Genomic DNA, 15,715 nt, shown 5'->3' with positions numbered 1-15,715 from the left:
TTATTTATTAATTATACCTAGAATGTATCCAAATTATTTTATCAATACAGTAATAAAATAGTCCATCTTGAAATCATTTTTTAAATTACAGATAATCTTAGTCAATAAGTTTGCTTTACTAAGGCAAATACGTCTTTCAGATTTATGTTATTACTATTCCTTTTTCTGTCTCATTAAACACTTTGTTATTAACAAATTCTTTGAAAAATGTTAACTAGCAGGTTTTGGGGAAGTTCAATTCTATGTTTATTGGATGGAGCTTTGCTTCAAAGCATCTGAACTTTTGAGTTATTTTTACTTTTGAGTGAGAATCTAGGGTATATGATTGTGAAGCTAGATTTCTTTTTTTTTTTTTTTTTTGAGAGGGAGTCTCGCGCTGTCGCCCAGGCTGGAGCGCTGTGGCCGGATCTCAGCTCACTGCAAGCTCCGCCTCCCGGGTTCACGCCATTCTCCTACCTCAGCCTCCCGAGTAGCTGGGACTACAGGCGCCCGCCACCTCACCCGGCTATTTTTTTGTATTTTTCAGTAGAGACGGGGTTTCACTGTGTTAGCCAGGATGGTCTCGATCTCCTGACCTCGTGATCCCCCCGTCTTGGCCTCCCAAAGTGCTGGGATTACAGGCTTGAGCCACCGCGCCCGGCCAAGATTTCAATCTTATTGTATCAAGGATGGTATTTTTTTTGTGTAAGTTAATTTAAATTTTTAAGTTTTTTTCCATTGCCTTCATTCTGAAAATGATACATGAATGTAGCAAGATCACATAAAATTGGAGTCCATGAAAAAATAGTAAAGCAATAGGAAAATACAGATGTGGAAAGATAGAAAACAAAGAAGATGGCAGTATGTAAAAAGGAAGTCCTGTAAGGCATATTTTACTGATGTGTAGTAAGGAAAAGTATATGTGAAATACGTTTAGAATTTAGAGTATGTGTAGAGTTGTTCCAGATGGGCAGCCAGAGAAGGCTGCGTGGAGGAAATATTCAGTCTAGTCTTTTTAAAGATGTGAGTATGGAAGCAAAAGAGCCTTCCCACTTCAGACTATGGTGGAGGCATGGAAACCTGTGCAGGACACAGCGTGAACTATGAGAACACTTAATGACTTTCCAAGTGCTGTACAAATATAATGTAATATTGACCAGGATTGAAGTGCCTAAAAGTAAATGACCCAATGAAATTCTTACTGATTTCATGAAACAAATGTTAGGCAATATTTTTGTTTAATTTCTGCGTCCTGTAAATTAATTCTGAGGACTGTGTTTTGGCAGTGACTGTTGAAGTGAAGGGTCCCTATGAATACCTCACGCTTGAAGACTATCCTTTGATGATTGTAAGTGACTTTATATTATGTAACTTCAGTATTGAATGGTTTCGGGTTCGAAGATTGTCCCATATTTTGTGGCAGTATTCTTTTTAATGAATTGTTCCTATGCAATTCAGAAAATGTTGCTTGTAGTCCTGGATTTATTTCTTATTAGACTGGGACTTTGAGAGAGTCAGTATACCCTTGTGTGCCTCATTTTCTTATCCATATAATGAAGGGGTCAGTGACCTGTGGAAATACCTCAAAGGTCATCTCACATTCTCTCTAGGATCCATAGTGGGGCACTTTTTACTACAACTCTGTCGTTTCTGATCCCACTTACATTAACTAAATGAGGCTGGGTACCCTGGCTCATGTCTGTAATCCCAACACTTTGGGAGGCTGAGGCAGGCAGATCACTTGAGGTGAGGAGTTCGAGACCAGCCCGGCCAACGTGGTGAAACCCCGTCTGTACTAAAAATACAAAAACTAGCTGGGTGTGGTGGCAGGTGTCTGTAGTCTTAGCTACTCGGGAGTTTGAAGCAGGAGAATTGCTTGAACCCAGGAGGCAGAGGCTGCTGTGAGCCAAGATCGTGCCACTGTACTCCAGCCTGGGCAACAGAGTGAGACTGTCTCAACAACAAAAAATTAGCTAAATGATGAAGCTCCCTTCTCTTCATTTTGTGTGTGTACGTGTGCACATACATGTATGTGTGCATACGTCTGTGTCTCAGAATATCCTTTTCTTTTTTTTGTTTTGTTTTTTGTTTGTTTGAGACAGAGTCTCGCTTTGTTGCCTAGGCTGGAGTAGTGCAATGGCGCAATCTCGGCTCACTGCAACCTCTGCCTCCTGGGTTCACGCCATTCTCCTGCCTCAGCCTCCCAAGTAGCTGGGACTACAGGTGCCCGCCACCACACCCGGCTAATTTTTTCTATTTTTAGTAGAAACGGGGTTTCCCCGTGTTAACCAGGATGGTCTCGATCCCCTGACCTCATGATCCGCCTGCCTCGGCCTCCCAAAGTGCTGGGATTACAGGCATGAGCCACCGCGCCCAGCCTCAGAATATCCTTAATATATTTTTGCTTTCCTTTGTTCATGATTATTCTCTTCTTCCTTTCCCTTTAATCGTTTTCTTATTTTGCTGTGTTTCCTTGCCTCTAGATGTATCCTAATCATGCCATTTTTCTTCTTCAGTGTTGTCTTCATCTACATAATTTAGATCGTGAGCTGAAATAGCTCCTTCTTTTAAAAAAAAAAAAAGAAAGAGAGTCTCACTGTGTCTCCCAGGCTGGAGTGCAGTGGCATGATAATGGATAATGGCTCACTGCAGCCTTAAACTCCAGGCTCAAGCTACCCTCCACCTTAGCCTCTCGAGCAGCAAGGACAACAGGCGTGTGCCACTATGCCTGGCTAATTTTTATTTTATTTTATTATTTTTTATCTTGAAACGTAGTCTCGCTCTGTCACCCAGACTGGAGTGGAATGACACGATCTCGGCTCACTGCAACCTCCAGCTCCTGGGTTCAAGTGATTCTCCTGCCTCAGCCTCCTGAGTAGCTGGGACTACAGGTGTGAGCCACCATGCCCAGCTAATTTTCATATTTTTAGTAGAGACAGGGTTTCACCATGTTTTGGCCAGGCTGGTATTGAACTCCTAACCTCATGTGATCTGCCCACCTCTGCCTCCCAAAGTGCTGGGATTATAGGCGTGAGCCACCATGCCTGGCCTAATTTTTATTTTTTGTAGGGACAGAGTCTTGCTATGTTGCCCAGACTGGCCTTGAACTCATGACCTCAAGCAATCCTCCTGCCTCAGCTTCCCAAGGCACTATTACAGGTGTGAATTACCACGCCTGACCAGAAAAAGCTCTTTTACTATAGGAGAGCAGACTGAGTGCTCTCTATATATACCATACATGTGTGTATGTGTATAATAGCACCTTTTATATGGTATGCATGTGTGATACATATATATACACACACACACGTATATGAGAGCATTCGCTCTCGAGGACAAGTTCCTATGTAGTCTTCTCTGCTCAAGACAAGATAATTTTTCATGTTAGTTAGTGTTAAGCTCCAAAGGAATAATTATTTTTTAACTAGAAGGTAGAATATGTATATTTTTATAACTTGTTAAGACTGTATATTGATTCAGGACAGGCACTGTGGCTTATGCCTGTAATCCTAACACTTTGGGAGGCAGAGATGGGAGGATTGCTTGAGCCCAGAAGTTCAAGACCATCCTGGGCAACATAGCAAAACCCCATGTCTTTAAAAAAATATATATATAGTATATATACAGACTTGACTCTTGGTTCTAATTCTCCTTTTTATCTTTTACCCAATTTGATAACAGTTTTTCATGGTGATGTGTATTGTATATGTCCTGTTTGGTGTTCTGTGGCTGGCATGGTCTGCCTGCTACTGGAGAGATCTCCTGAGAATTCAGTTTTGGATTGGTGCTGTCATATTCCTGGGAATGCTTGAGAAAGCTGTCTTCTATGCAGAATTTCAGAATATCCGATACAAAGGAGAATCTGGTAAGTAACCAAAAAATCTTTGCCGGTTCGAGTGGTTGGAAGCTGAGATGTGTGAAAATATTCCTAAGGTCAGCAGTCACTAAACAGGCTTAACTTTTCAATTACTTAATTATTGCAATAACTTAAGCAGAATCACTATGATTCTGACTTTTGTTTTTAATCTTATGAGTTCAGTGATGTAAGAGTAATTTTACTGAAATATGCTCACAAAAGTCACAACAGTAGTGGCCACTTTGGGAGTAATTATTAACATCATCAAATCTCAATTTCCATTGATTTCTAAGGCACCATTATCCATCTGAGAAAGTAAACGGTGTCAATTTAGTTGTAAAATGTCATTGATTGTAAGACACACCTTGATTTAAAAAACCTCAAAATGTGGTGGGAAAGTGCATCTAATTGATAAAATATAGTCATCTCAAGAAAATAGGAGGGTGCTTATGGTTTAGTAAGGTGAACTGGTAATGACAGAAGTTGTTTTATACTGTAGTTTTTTGTGATTGCTTTGGTTTTTTTCTTGTCAGACCATTTAATTTAGTCATAATCATTATTGTGAGATAAACTGATAAGATTTTCCCTGGTCCTTGAAAGGTCTTAAAAATAGTAGATCTGAAAATGAGTTAAACTATACATGCCAACAAGTGTGTACACGAGTGTGTTTTATGCTTTTCTATGTGTAGCTGTATTTCACAGTTTTTAAAAATGGGGGAAGTTGTCTTGATGCTACAAACTCTCCATATAGGGTGAGGTATTCTGTTAAAGTTTTAGTGAATTTGGGGGCAGGTGGGGGAGGGAGCTGAGTTGAGCATACTCGGATTGCCATACATACACATGAGTAAGATTGTGAGTGGTATCAGCTTGTATACTGTAAAAGCTGCAGAAGAGGTATTCTATTTTATCAGGACTAATATCAATGCTTACTCTGAAGAGTGTAGAAATCAGCAGTCTAGTATTGGCATCTTGCCTGTTGCCAAACTTAGATTATGGTGCCATTTCTCCCCTTCTTTTTCATAGTCCAGGGTGCTTTGATCCTTGCAGAGCTGCTTTCAGCAGTGAAACGCTCACTGGCTCGAACCCTGGTCATCATAGTCAGTCTGGGATATGGCATCGTCAAGTAAGTATTAACTTCCTGTATGGAAGAGCAAATTTTAATGCTGATTAAATTAAAACAGTACTGCATGTTCCCAATGTAGTAGTTCTGAAATAGTTGATAAAAGAAATAATTCTGGCCGGGTGCGGTGGTTCACGCCTGTAATGCCAGCACTTTGGGAGGCCGAATCATGAGGTCAGGAGATCGAGATCATCCTGGCTAACACGATGAAACCCGGTCTCTACTAAAAATACAAAAAATAGCTGGGCGTGGTGGCAGGCGCCTGTAGTCCCAGCTACTCCGGAGGCTGAGGCAGGAGAATGGCGTGAACCCGGAAGGCGGAGCTTGCAGTGAGCCAGGATCGTGCCACTGCACTCCAGCCTGGGCAACACAGCGAGACTCCGACTCAAAAAAAAAAAAAAAAGAATTCTGAAACAAGAAAGGTATCTGAAATTTTGTAGCCTTGTAAATGTTGGGAAAATGTTAGTGTTTCATTTCACTTCCTAAGAGGAGCATCTGCAGGAAAACTTAGAACAAATAAGATTGAAACACCAGGCTTTTATAATAAACTTACAGTGACTTTATACTTCCAAAATATTTTTTGCAAATTAGATTTTTTATGAGAAACTCATTCTTGCTGTAACTGAAAATATTTTTCTATCCAAAAAATTTTATTTGTATTGAGTGTCTTCTCTAGGCATTCTTCGAGGCATTGTTCCAGGCCCTGGGGATATAGCAAGTAAACAGAAGATTTTGAGCTTACATTTGTGGAGGGAGGGGACAAAGACAAAATTTAAGTGAGTAAAATATTTTAATATGTCAGTGAAAAGTGCAGTGGAGCAGGTAATGCCGGAGCTAGAGCTTGCAGTTGTATATAGGGTGATCAAGGAGGGCTTCACTTAATAACATTTAAGCAGAGACTTCAAGGAGGTGAGGAAGCTATATGTATACCCAAGGGAAGAGATGCTGAGTAGAGATCAGATTCTATATATATTTTTGAAGGTGGAACCAGTGGAATTTGCTGATGGATCAGATGTGTGATGTGAAAGAGAAGAGGAATTAAGGATGATGCCAACTGTTTTGATCTGATCACATGGCAGGATGGAATTGAAGATTTACTGAGTTCAGGAAGACCTTAGGTGAAATAAGTGTGGAGCAGGGGCAAGATTAGAGTTCAGTTAGGTAACTAGGTAGGGGAAACAAAGGGGAGAGGTTGGGGCAGAGATAAAAGTTTGGGAGTCATGAAGATACAGATGTTATTTAAAGTCACGAGGGCCAGGCATGGTGGCTCATGCCTGTAATCCTAACACTTTGGGAGGCCAAGGCGGGCAGATTGCCTGAGGTCAGGGGTTCAGGACCAGCCTGGACAACACAGTGAAACCCTGTGTCTACTAAAATACAAAAAATTAGCCGGATATGGTGGCATGCACCTATAGTCCCAGCTACTTGGGAGGCTGAGGCAAGAGAATCGCTTGAATCCTGGAGGTGGAGATTGCAGTGAGCCAAGATCACGCCACTACACTCTAGCCTGGGTAACAGAGCGAGACTCTGTCTCCAAAAATAAATAAATAAATAAATAAATAAATAAATAAAAAGGTCATGAGACTGGATTTGGTCACCAAGTAAGTGAGTATATATAGAGAAGAGGTCCAAGGGCTGGGCCCTTGAATATTTAATATTATTTAGAAGTCTGTAAGATGAAGTAGTTAGCAGAAGAAATTGAGGAGTGACCAGTGAGGTGGGTAGAAAACTGAAGAATGTGTTTCAAGGAGGATGTGATTGTGTCAAGCGATCCTGATAGGTCAAGTGAGAATTGGCCATTGAGTTTACCTACATGGAGGGTCGTAGTGACCATCACAGGAGTAGTTTTGGTGAAGTGATAGGTACAAAAGCCCAACTGGGGAGAGTTCCAGAGAGAATAGGAGGAGAGGAATTAGAATAATTGTATAGACAATTATTTAAAGGAATTTTGCTTTAAGTGGGATTAAGTGATGCTATAGCTATAGCATCACTTTATAGTGCTTAAGTAGGATTAAGGTTAGTTGTTTTAAGTTTGTTTATTCATTTAAAGGAGTTTTGCTTTAAATGGGATTAGAGATATGGGGAATTTTAATTCTTAAAACTTATTTATTTGACAATTATTTGAGTGCCTCCTATATGCCAGGAAGTATTCTAGGTTTCCAAGATGAATGGGGAGAAAATTCCCTGCTCCTACGGAGTTTTCCCCAATGTATAACAAAAAATATAAGAACAAATATTGGTAAGGCCTATGCAGACATGATTTAAGGCAGTGCATCTTAAACTACACTACACTAAGGAATCACCTAAGGATTTTGTTAACATGTGGATTCTGGTTGTGTAGGATTTTGAATCTCAAGGATGTAAGATTTTTTCTCCTTCAAACAGAAGTTCCTCAGAAGACTTTTCATATATTAGGTTTCAAGCTTGCAAATATACTATTTAGTAAACTGTAATCAGATATTTGATTACATTAAGGAATTGTTAGAATTTTTAGATTTGATAGTGGTATTTTGGTGGTGTTTTTTAACAGTTTCTTTTGTGGGCCGGGCACAGTGGCTCATGCCTGTAATCCCAGCCCTTGGGGAGGCCAATGCAGGAGAATCACTTGATCTTAGGAGTTCTAGACCAGCCTGAACAACACAGTGAGACCTTGTCTCTACAAAACATTTAAAAAAATAAAAAATTAGCCGGGTGTAGTGGGACTTCCCTGTAGTCCTCAGCTATTCAGGAGGCTGAGGTGGGAGGGTTGCTTGAGCCCAGGAGTTCACGGCTGCAGTGAGCTGTGACTGTGCTGCTGTACTTCAGCGTGGGCGACAGAGTCAGACTCTGTTTCTTTAGGAGAAAAAAAAGAAAGGCCCTTTTATAGCCATTGAAATACCAAAGAAAAATAAAGTCCTCATTTATTAAAAACATACTGAAATATATCGAAGATATACTGTCTAGGATTTGCATCAAGAGAATATGAAAGAGTGGAAAGTGGATGGGGTATGCATGGGACAGAATTAACCATAGGTTGGTGGTGGTTGGACCTCAGTGAAGGGTTTATAAGGGTGCATTATACTACTTGTGAATATGCTTCAAAACTCTCCAAGGAAACATTTTATAAAACGTGGTAACCAGATACCAGATCTTAAGTTGTAGTGTTCCCTGTCTTGTTTTAAGACCATAAGTTCTTAGTTTTTTTCTCTTAGGTGATTCAAATGTATATTGTTTATTGCTTTAAATTGTTGGTCTATATTAGTTAACACAAGTTCCTGTTACTTAGCTTGTTTTGGGATTTGTCCCATATGTACTCAAATATCTCTTTGCTTCCTCTTTAGGCCACGCCTTGGAGTCACTCTTCATAAGGTTGTAGTAGCAGGAGCCCTCTATCTTTTGTTCTCTGGCATGGAAGGGGTCCTCAGAGTTACTGGGGTTAGTACTGCTTAATCTCATTTTCTGTGGTCAGGTCAGTTATATTGTTTACATCTTGACAGTGTGAGTCGGAAATGTCTGTGGTCTTCTTTCTGTTTGCTTTATGTCAGTTTTGGGCTCTGATTCTCAAAATATATGTATAGTTCATGTTTTCTTTTTAATCTATTAGAGCTTTGTAAATTTAATGTGTGCCCGGGATGAATGCTTTTCCACCTGTCTCCAAATTGGTAATTGTTTTAGTTCCTCCTCCCAAGCAGTGGACTTGCATTTTTTTTTTCTAATCGATGGAATCTAGACTGAAATTCTTGTATAAATGGCAGACTTTGGAGTCATGCATTTACTAGTTAATCTAATCTAAAGTAACTGTTGTTTCTTAATCAACATTGGAGTTTCAAAAACTTCCTTAAAATGCAGCTGATGAGGCCTGGTGTGTGGCTCACGCCTGTAATCCCAGCACTTTGGGAGGCCAAGACGGGCGGATCACGAGGTCAGGAGATCGAGACCATCCTGGCTAACAAGGTGAAACCCTGTCTCTACTAAAAAAAAATACAAAAAATCAGCCGGGCGTGGTGGTGGGCACCTGTAGTCCCAGCTACTTGGGAGGCTGAGGCAGGAGAGTGGCGTGAACCCGGGAGGCGGAGCTTGCAGTGAGCCGAGATCATGCTGCTGCACTCCAGCCTGGGCGACAGAGCAAGTCTCCATCTCAAAAAAAAAAATGTAGCTAATGAAGTTTCACACCATTTTTGAGAATTGTAAAATTATTCCCTTTGCCAGGGAAGGAAACCAAAGCACTGAGATACAAGTGATAAAGAAATTTATGGCTGGGAGCGGTGGTGGGCGCCTGTAGTCCTGGCTTCTTAGGAGGCTGAGGTGGAAGGACTGATTGAGTTCAGGCTGCAGTGAGCCATGATTGTGCCATTACACTCCAGCAACAGAGTGTTACCTCTTCCTTAAAAAAGAGAAGAAATTTATGTTACCACTGGATTAATACGAAGAAGTAGGGTTCTCTAGGCCATTTCAATTAATTTTCTTTTTTTTTTTTTTTTTTTTTTTTTTGAGACGGAGTCTCGCTGTGGAGTGCAGTGGCCGGATCTCAGCTCACTACAAGCTCCGCCTCCCGGGTTCACGCCATTCTCCTGCCTCAGCCTCCTGAGTAGCTGGGACTACAAGTGCCCACCACCACGCCCGGCTAATTTTTTGTATTTTTAGTAGAGACGGGGTTTCACCGTGTTAGCCAGGATGGTCTTGATCTCCTGACCTCGTGATCCGCCCACCTCGGCCTCCCAAAGTGCTGGGATTACAGGCATGAGCCACCACACCAGGCAATTTTCTTATTTTTTAAAAAAGGTCAGACTCCGCAGCAACCTATTAGATTCAATATTGCAAATACTATAAACTTGGCTTTGCCCACAAGAAAAGTGGGCTCCATATGTTTTGCAATAAATTGCCTCTTAAATAAAACACTTTGTGGATGCAAATTTACTTTTCAAATCACACTGTCCACTGTGTGTAATTTTCTTAGACTTTTAGCAACTTTAACCCTCTGTTAATTTCATTTTCTTTCTTCTGCTGTTGCTATAGTATTTTTCTTATCCCTTGACTCTGATAGTAAACCTGGCCCTCTCAGCAATTGATGCCTGTGTTATTTTATGGATATCCTTTCAATAATGCCTGTTGATCAGGTAATTAGGGTTATATAAAAAACATACTCTATATAAACTCCTGGAAACATGCAGCGTAGTTTTTCAGACAGATAATTGCCTTACATTTTATTTTGGGGTGAGCTCTTATTTGTAAAATCTTGTATTACAGTTTTGGAAATTAATAATTCTTTGTATATGATGCAGCAATATTTTGTAAATATGAGAAAAGTCTTTTCAGACTTGTAGCCAAAATCGCAATGATAGGAAGTGATAGGTTAAGGATGGGACTTACAAACATTAGGACTTTTTTGGAATATGGTCACTTGTTAACATGGATCTTTATATATGAAAAACTCGTAGTTAGCAGTATGTTTCAAGATTGTAACTGACAATTTATGTGAAATGCTAATAGCCGTATATTCTACGTGATGGTTTATAAGAAGGGAAGAATGATTAGGTGTCAAGTGTTCTTTTTATTTTCTTTATGCAAAAACATTCCGGTGATTATGTAAATGCAGAATCATGTGGTGGTTCTTCTCTGTGCCTCTCTAGACATCTGTTTTTCACCACTTCTTTTTCTTTGTCTGCAGGCCCAGACTGATCTTGCTTCCTTGGCCTTTATCCCCTTGGCTTTCCTAGACACTGCCTTGTGCTGGTGGATATCCTTCTCATTGGCTTGTTTGATGATGGTCCATTTTCTCCCCTTGGAGATGGGTTTCCGTTGATCTTTCTGCAAAGAGTTTTTATCAGTTTTGTTGATTACTCCTTAGCGTGGGGAATAGTGCATGCTAAGTCTTAACAACTTGAGGGTTCAGGTAAGCAGTTTTTTTGTTTTTATTTTTTTAATTTTAAAAATCAAATTGGAAATTGGTGACTGTGGACCAAGCTCAAGATAAAAGCTTTTGGCTTTTTTCTTTTAAATGAGCATTTCATCTTGATTTTGCACTTGTTATTTGTATACCTAATCATTTAGTGTTAGAATCACTGGCTGTGCTGGTCCTGCTCTGCCTTTTAGTCTCTAGCAATTCTTAAATGCTTTGAAACTTATAAAACGATTTTGATCCTTAAAATTTGATTTCAGGAACTATATGACGTGCTTTGACTCTTCTGAAACTCTGTGTAGGTTCAGTAGGTTTTAACCCTCTTGGAGTGAGTGTTTTGTTGCCTCATTCAAAAGCTGACTTGGAATTGTTTGAAGATTTCCACCCTTTAGAATAAATAATTGGTTTATTTACAGGCAGAGTCAACCAGCAGATAACAAACAAGCTTCTATTTGAGCAATCTTATTCTCCTGCTCTTTAAAATTAAATTTATTTATTAGGGACTTGGCCTGATGGCTAAAGGATTCAAGTTTTTGGACTTTATCTTATATTGAATTTGTTTTGGTTATTATATATTTGGTCCTATTTGCAGTTTTCATTATTACTGACCTGATAGATTGTGATTGTTGAAAAACTGTGAATGTAAACAAAATTGTTTTGTGAATTTGAGTGGGTTGCCATATAAGAGTTTTAAAAAGTGTCCTCAGTCTAAATAGCCAAAGCTTTTCTAGATTAGTATCTTTCCAAGTGTTTTGTGAACCTCTACAAGCATTGAGAGAAGAGGGAGGTGGGAATGGATTGTGCAGTAAGATAACCCAATGACTAGGTAACAGCTAAGGCTCTGTAAGAGCAGAGCCAATGTCAAATCTCTTATTTTTGTATCTGCTTCTTATTCTGAAAATTGAGCCAGGTGCAGTGGCTCATGCCTGTAATCGCAGGACTTTGGGAGGCTGAGGTGGGCAGATTGCTTTAAGCTCAGGAGTTTGAGACCAGCCTGGGCAACATGGCAAAGCCCTATCTCTACAAAAAATATAAAAATTAGTCGAGCATGGGGGCTTGCACCTGTAGTCCCAGCTGCTGGGGAGACTGAAGCAGGAGAATTGCTTGAGCCCTGGAAGCGGAGGTTGCAGTGAGCCAAGATCACACCACTGCACTCCAGCCTGAGTGACAGAGTGAGACCCTGAGACCCTGTCTCAAAAATAAAAGAAAATTGAACCTGAGAGCAGATACCATTTTTAGTACTCACCAATTCCCTTCCTGTTTTTCTCTGGCAACTTACTACTACTACATTTTCAGAATAATGTTCTGAAAATGGAGAGTCATTGCTTTTGGAAGCAAACCGTATGAGCTCAACCAGTTGTAAGGTCCTTTTAATTCAGGATAGTGCAGGCAACTGATGGCAAGATCCTTAAGATGGCATGAGGGGACTGAGTATAGATCTCTGGGATATTATAGGCATGAGTGTAATGATGACCCTCGACTAGATTTGCTGGACAGATGAGAACAGAGCTACCCACCTTAAAGGGAGAGAGAAGATGATGTTAACTCTCCGTCCCTTGCCTATTACTCATGTTCACTTTATCTTCCGCCATTTCCCTTTCTATTTATTTTCTTTTTTTGTTTCTCTAGAAAGCCTCTTCCTGTCTTTCTCTTTTTTATATTTTTTTCTCTTGTGATTTTGTACGTTCTTACTTTATCCTGGTCTGTCTCCTCTTTAATGTCTCATTGAAAATGATGACTTTCGGCCAGGTATGGTGGCTCATGCCTGTAATGCCAGTGCTTTGGGCGGCCAAGGCAGGAGGATCAGTTGAGGCCAGGAGTTTAAGACCAGCCTGAGCCACATAGCGAGACCTTATCTCTACAAAAAAAATTAAAAATTAGCCAGGCATGGTGGCGCATGCCTGTAGTCCCAGCTGCTCGGGAGGCTGAGGTGGGAGGATTGCTTGAGCCTCAGTGGTGGGCAAGGCTACAGTGAGCCGTGATTGTGCCACTGCACTCTAGCCTGGGCTAGACCCTGCCTCACAAAAAAAAAAAGGAAAAGAAAAGAAAATGACAACTTTCTTATTAATCTTGAGGTGTTTGTGAGATTAAGTGAGAATAAGAGAGCTATAAGGCCTCTGAGAGATCTATAAGTTTATTAGCATGACCCCAGATCCTCAAAGAAACCTGAAAACTAATTGGCTAGCTTACTGTTTTTTCCTGAATGTTGAATTCCTTGACCTGCAAACACATATTTATTAGCCTGACTCAAACAATGAAGCTATTAAAACTTCGGAGGAACATTGTAAAACTCTCTTTGTATCGGCATTTCACCAACACGCTTATTTTGGCAGTGGCAGGTAAGTCTGGGACTTTCTTCTTGGAGTTCAAATGTGATCTGTTTAGAATGGAGATTCTTAACCTGAAAGGCCATGGGTAGGCATAGAAAGTTTTGTATATTTCACTTGGAAAAAGATTCTTAGCTCTTGTCAAATTCTCAGAAGGATCTGTGGTTTTAAAGAAGTTGAGAACCATTTATTTTTTCGTACAGTAGCTGGAAATCAACCTCATATTTCAGCTCTTCATTTATCCCTCTTCTATTTGCATTCTTTCTTGAGGCATTCTTTGTCTTAAGGTTAGTTAGCTTAAGTGCCAGAGAGTGCTCCTTTTAGAAGACATTACCACATGTTTGTTTAGTTTTATTAAGTAGTTGTAGAATTTTAGATTGGGGTACATTGCTATTATAGTGTTTTTCCATATGTCAGCAAGCCTATGTAAGAAATTGAGATTAGGTGGACTGTAACCAAACTAGGCTAATTTGCCTACCTCATTACCCTTGTACCAGGAATAGTGAGGTCTGATTTATGATTGAAACTAGCTCTTCTGCTTGTGTTACAGTCGTTTTATCAGCCATTTTTTTTTTCATCTGACCAGCCAAAGAAAAATTAGCATTACTATACTAGGGATAAAAGGAGAAAAAAAAGATGTTGATAATGCTGGAAGGAGCTATATTTCCAATACCTTATTTTCCAACCACGATGGTTACTGATGTAGTAGATGGCAAATAAAATTATTACCAAATTATCCTTTAAATACAGAAAGGATTGGCCAGAGTATGTATCATGAGCCTTGCTGATAGCAGGTATACAGTACATTTGTATTGAATACACTTGTTAAAATAACTCATAGAATTGTGATGTATTTGGTAGTTTGGGGTGTGTGGGATTCCACTTAACCAGAAATGGGGGAATGTAATTGGGGATGTAAACCAGCATTCATACTCTGACCTGGTTTTTCATTTACCGTTAGCGTCTATTGTGTTTATCATCTGGACAACCATGAAGTTCAGAATAGTGACATGTCAGTCGGTGAGTTATAAGCACATTTATGAATAATGTACTGTCTTATAAACAACTGATGATGTTGATGACAGTAGTAAGGTTCTTCTGAGTTACATACCTTATAAAAAACTAGGTCTCTACTCTGAGGGTTGTAATACTTCCCTCCTCCTAAGTATTCTGTACCATCATGGTGCTTGGTATAGTAGATAGTTTTTTGTTTATCTGACTGTATGTCTCCCAGTTTTGGGAGAGAATTTTTTAAGTTATAACTACAGTATGCTGCAACCCAGTCTTACTTTAACTAAAAATCTTAAGAAGTCCAGAGTACTAAATATTAAGTACCATATGTGTAAATAATACTAACCTGAATAGAAGCCACGTCCTTAAGATCTGAGCTCAAAGACTGTGGCCAATAGGATTTCTTTAGAAGCAGCTAAGGCTCTATTTTGTTAAAAATAAATAAATAAATGAAAATGAAAATTATAAAGTATACCAACCTAATGTAACTTTCCCTTACCCTGTATAAGGTAACTTTCTCTTACCCTGTATAAAACCCTTTCTTAAAGCTTCTCAGAGGGATGATGAAGCTTTGACAAATACTCTGTTCTGTTGATGCATTTTCTTTAACAACAGTAAGCACTACAAGGGCAAAAACTACATTCATTCACTTTGTTTCCCCACCCTTACCACAGTATTAAGCACATAGCAGGCTCTTAGTAAACATAACTTGAATGAACAAATACGTGATTTTTGTTCTATGCCAAAGGCTTTATGAACAAGGGGTTAAGATAAGGTTTATAAATGTTGTACTTCTCCCCCGTATTGTAGGACTGGCGGGAGCTGTGGGTAGACGATGCCATCTGGCGTTTGCTGTTCTCCATGATCCTCTTTGTCATCATGGTTCTCTGGCGACCGTCTGCAAACAACCAGAGGTTCTTGGACTCTTCTTTTTACTCTGCTAACATGAGATGACCATGTCATCAACTAGGGGTGGTGCATTGGGAGACAGTATCAGGGCTGTGTCATATAGTGGAAGGAACACTGGGCCTGGAATCAGAGGAACTGGGTTCCTATCTCAGCTCTCCTCTTAACTTCACGATTTTTGGCATGTGGCCTCTCCACCTCTCTGGCCTTAGTTCCCTTTCTATATAATGAGGGGGAATTAAACCCAGCAACATGAAGTTCCTTTCAGCTCTGACATTTTGTGATAAATACACAGGCATGCTATGGAGATAAATTGCAAGTTTGGTTTCAGACCATCACAATAAAGCAGATACTGAGTTACATGCATTTTTTGTTTTTTCCAGGGCATATCAAAGTTATGTTTACACTATTCTGTAGTCTACTATGTATGCAATAGCATTATGTCTAAAAAATGTACACACCTTAATTTAAAAACACTTTATTGTTAAAAAAAGGAAAGAAAGAAAGAAAATGCTGACACAGGGGCTGGGCGTGCTGGCTCACGCCTGTAATTCCAGCACTTTGGGAGGCCGAGGCAGTCGGATCACCTGAGGTCAGGAGTTCAAGATCAGCCTGACAACTGTGGTGGAACCCCGTCT

The 15,715-nt window shown here is 39.9% G+C and overlaps 1 protein-coding gene across 9 annotated transcripts in view; it reads left to right on the top strand.

The window, feature by feature from the left end:
* TMEM87A (transmembrane protein 87A) overlaps positions 1-15,715 on the top strand; it is a 62,551-nt gene that overhangs the window by 30,907 nt on the left and 15,929 nt on the right. For 3 of the 9 annotated variants that reach the window (XM_065547297.1, XM_073995610.1, XM_073995614.1), the window contains exons 8-15: positions 1,266-1,327; positions 3,661-3,844; positions 4,859-4,958; positions 8,276-8,369; positions 10,603-10,675; positions 13,068-13,172; positions 14,122-14,180; positions 14,982-15,085. In XM_065547297.1, the coding sequence (XP_065403369.1) occupies positions 1,266-1,327; positions 3,661-3,844; positions 4,859-4,958; positions 8,276-8,369; positions 10,603-10,675; positions 13,068-13,172; positions 14,122-14,180; positions 14,982-15,085 (781 nt within the window). Of the gene's footprint in view, positions 1-1,265; positions 1,328-3,660; positions 3,845-4,858; positions 4,959-8,275; positions 8,370-9,428; positions 9,632-9,950; positions 10,027-10,602; positions 10,676-13,067; positions 13,173-14,121; positions 14,181-14,981; positions 15,086-15,715 lie in introns of those variants that run through there. The other 6 variants (XM_065547298.1, XM_065547296.1, XM_065547299.1 and 3 more) reach the window with 3 other exon arrangements.

Source organism: Macaca fascicularis, chromosome 7 (assembly GCF_037993035.2).
Source record: "Macaca fascicularis isolate 582-1 chromosome 7, T2T-MFA8v1.1".
NCBI classification, from domain to species: domain Eukaryota; kingdom Metazoa; phylum Chordata; class Mammalia; order Primates; family Cercopithecidae; genus Macaca; species Macaca fascicularis.
This window is presented reverse-complemented; position numbering and strand designations above follow the sequence as displayed.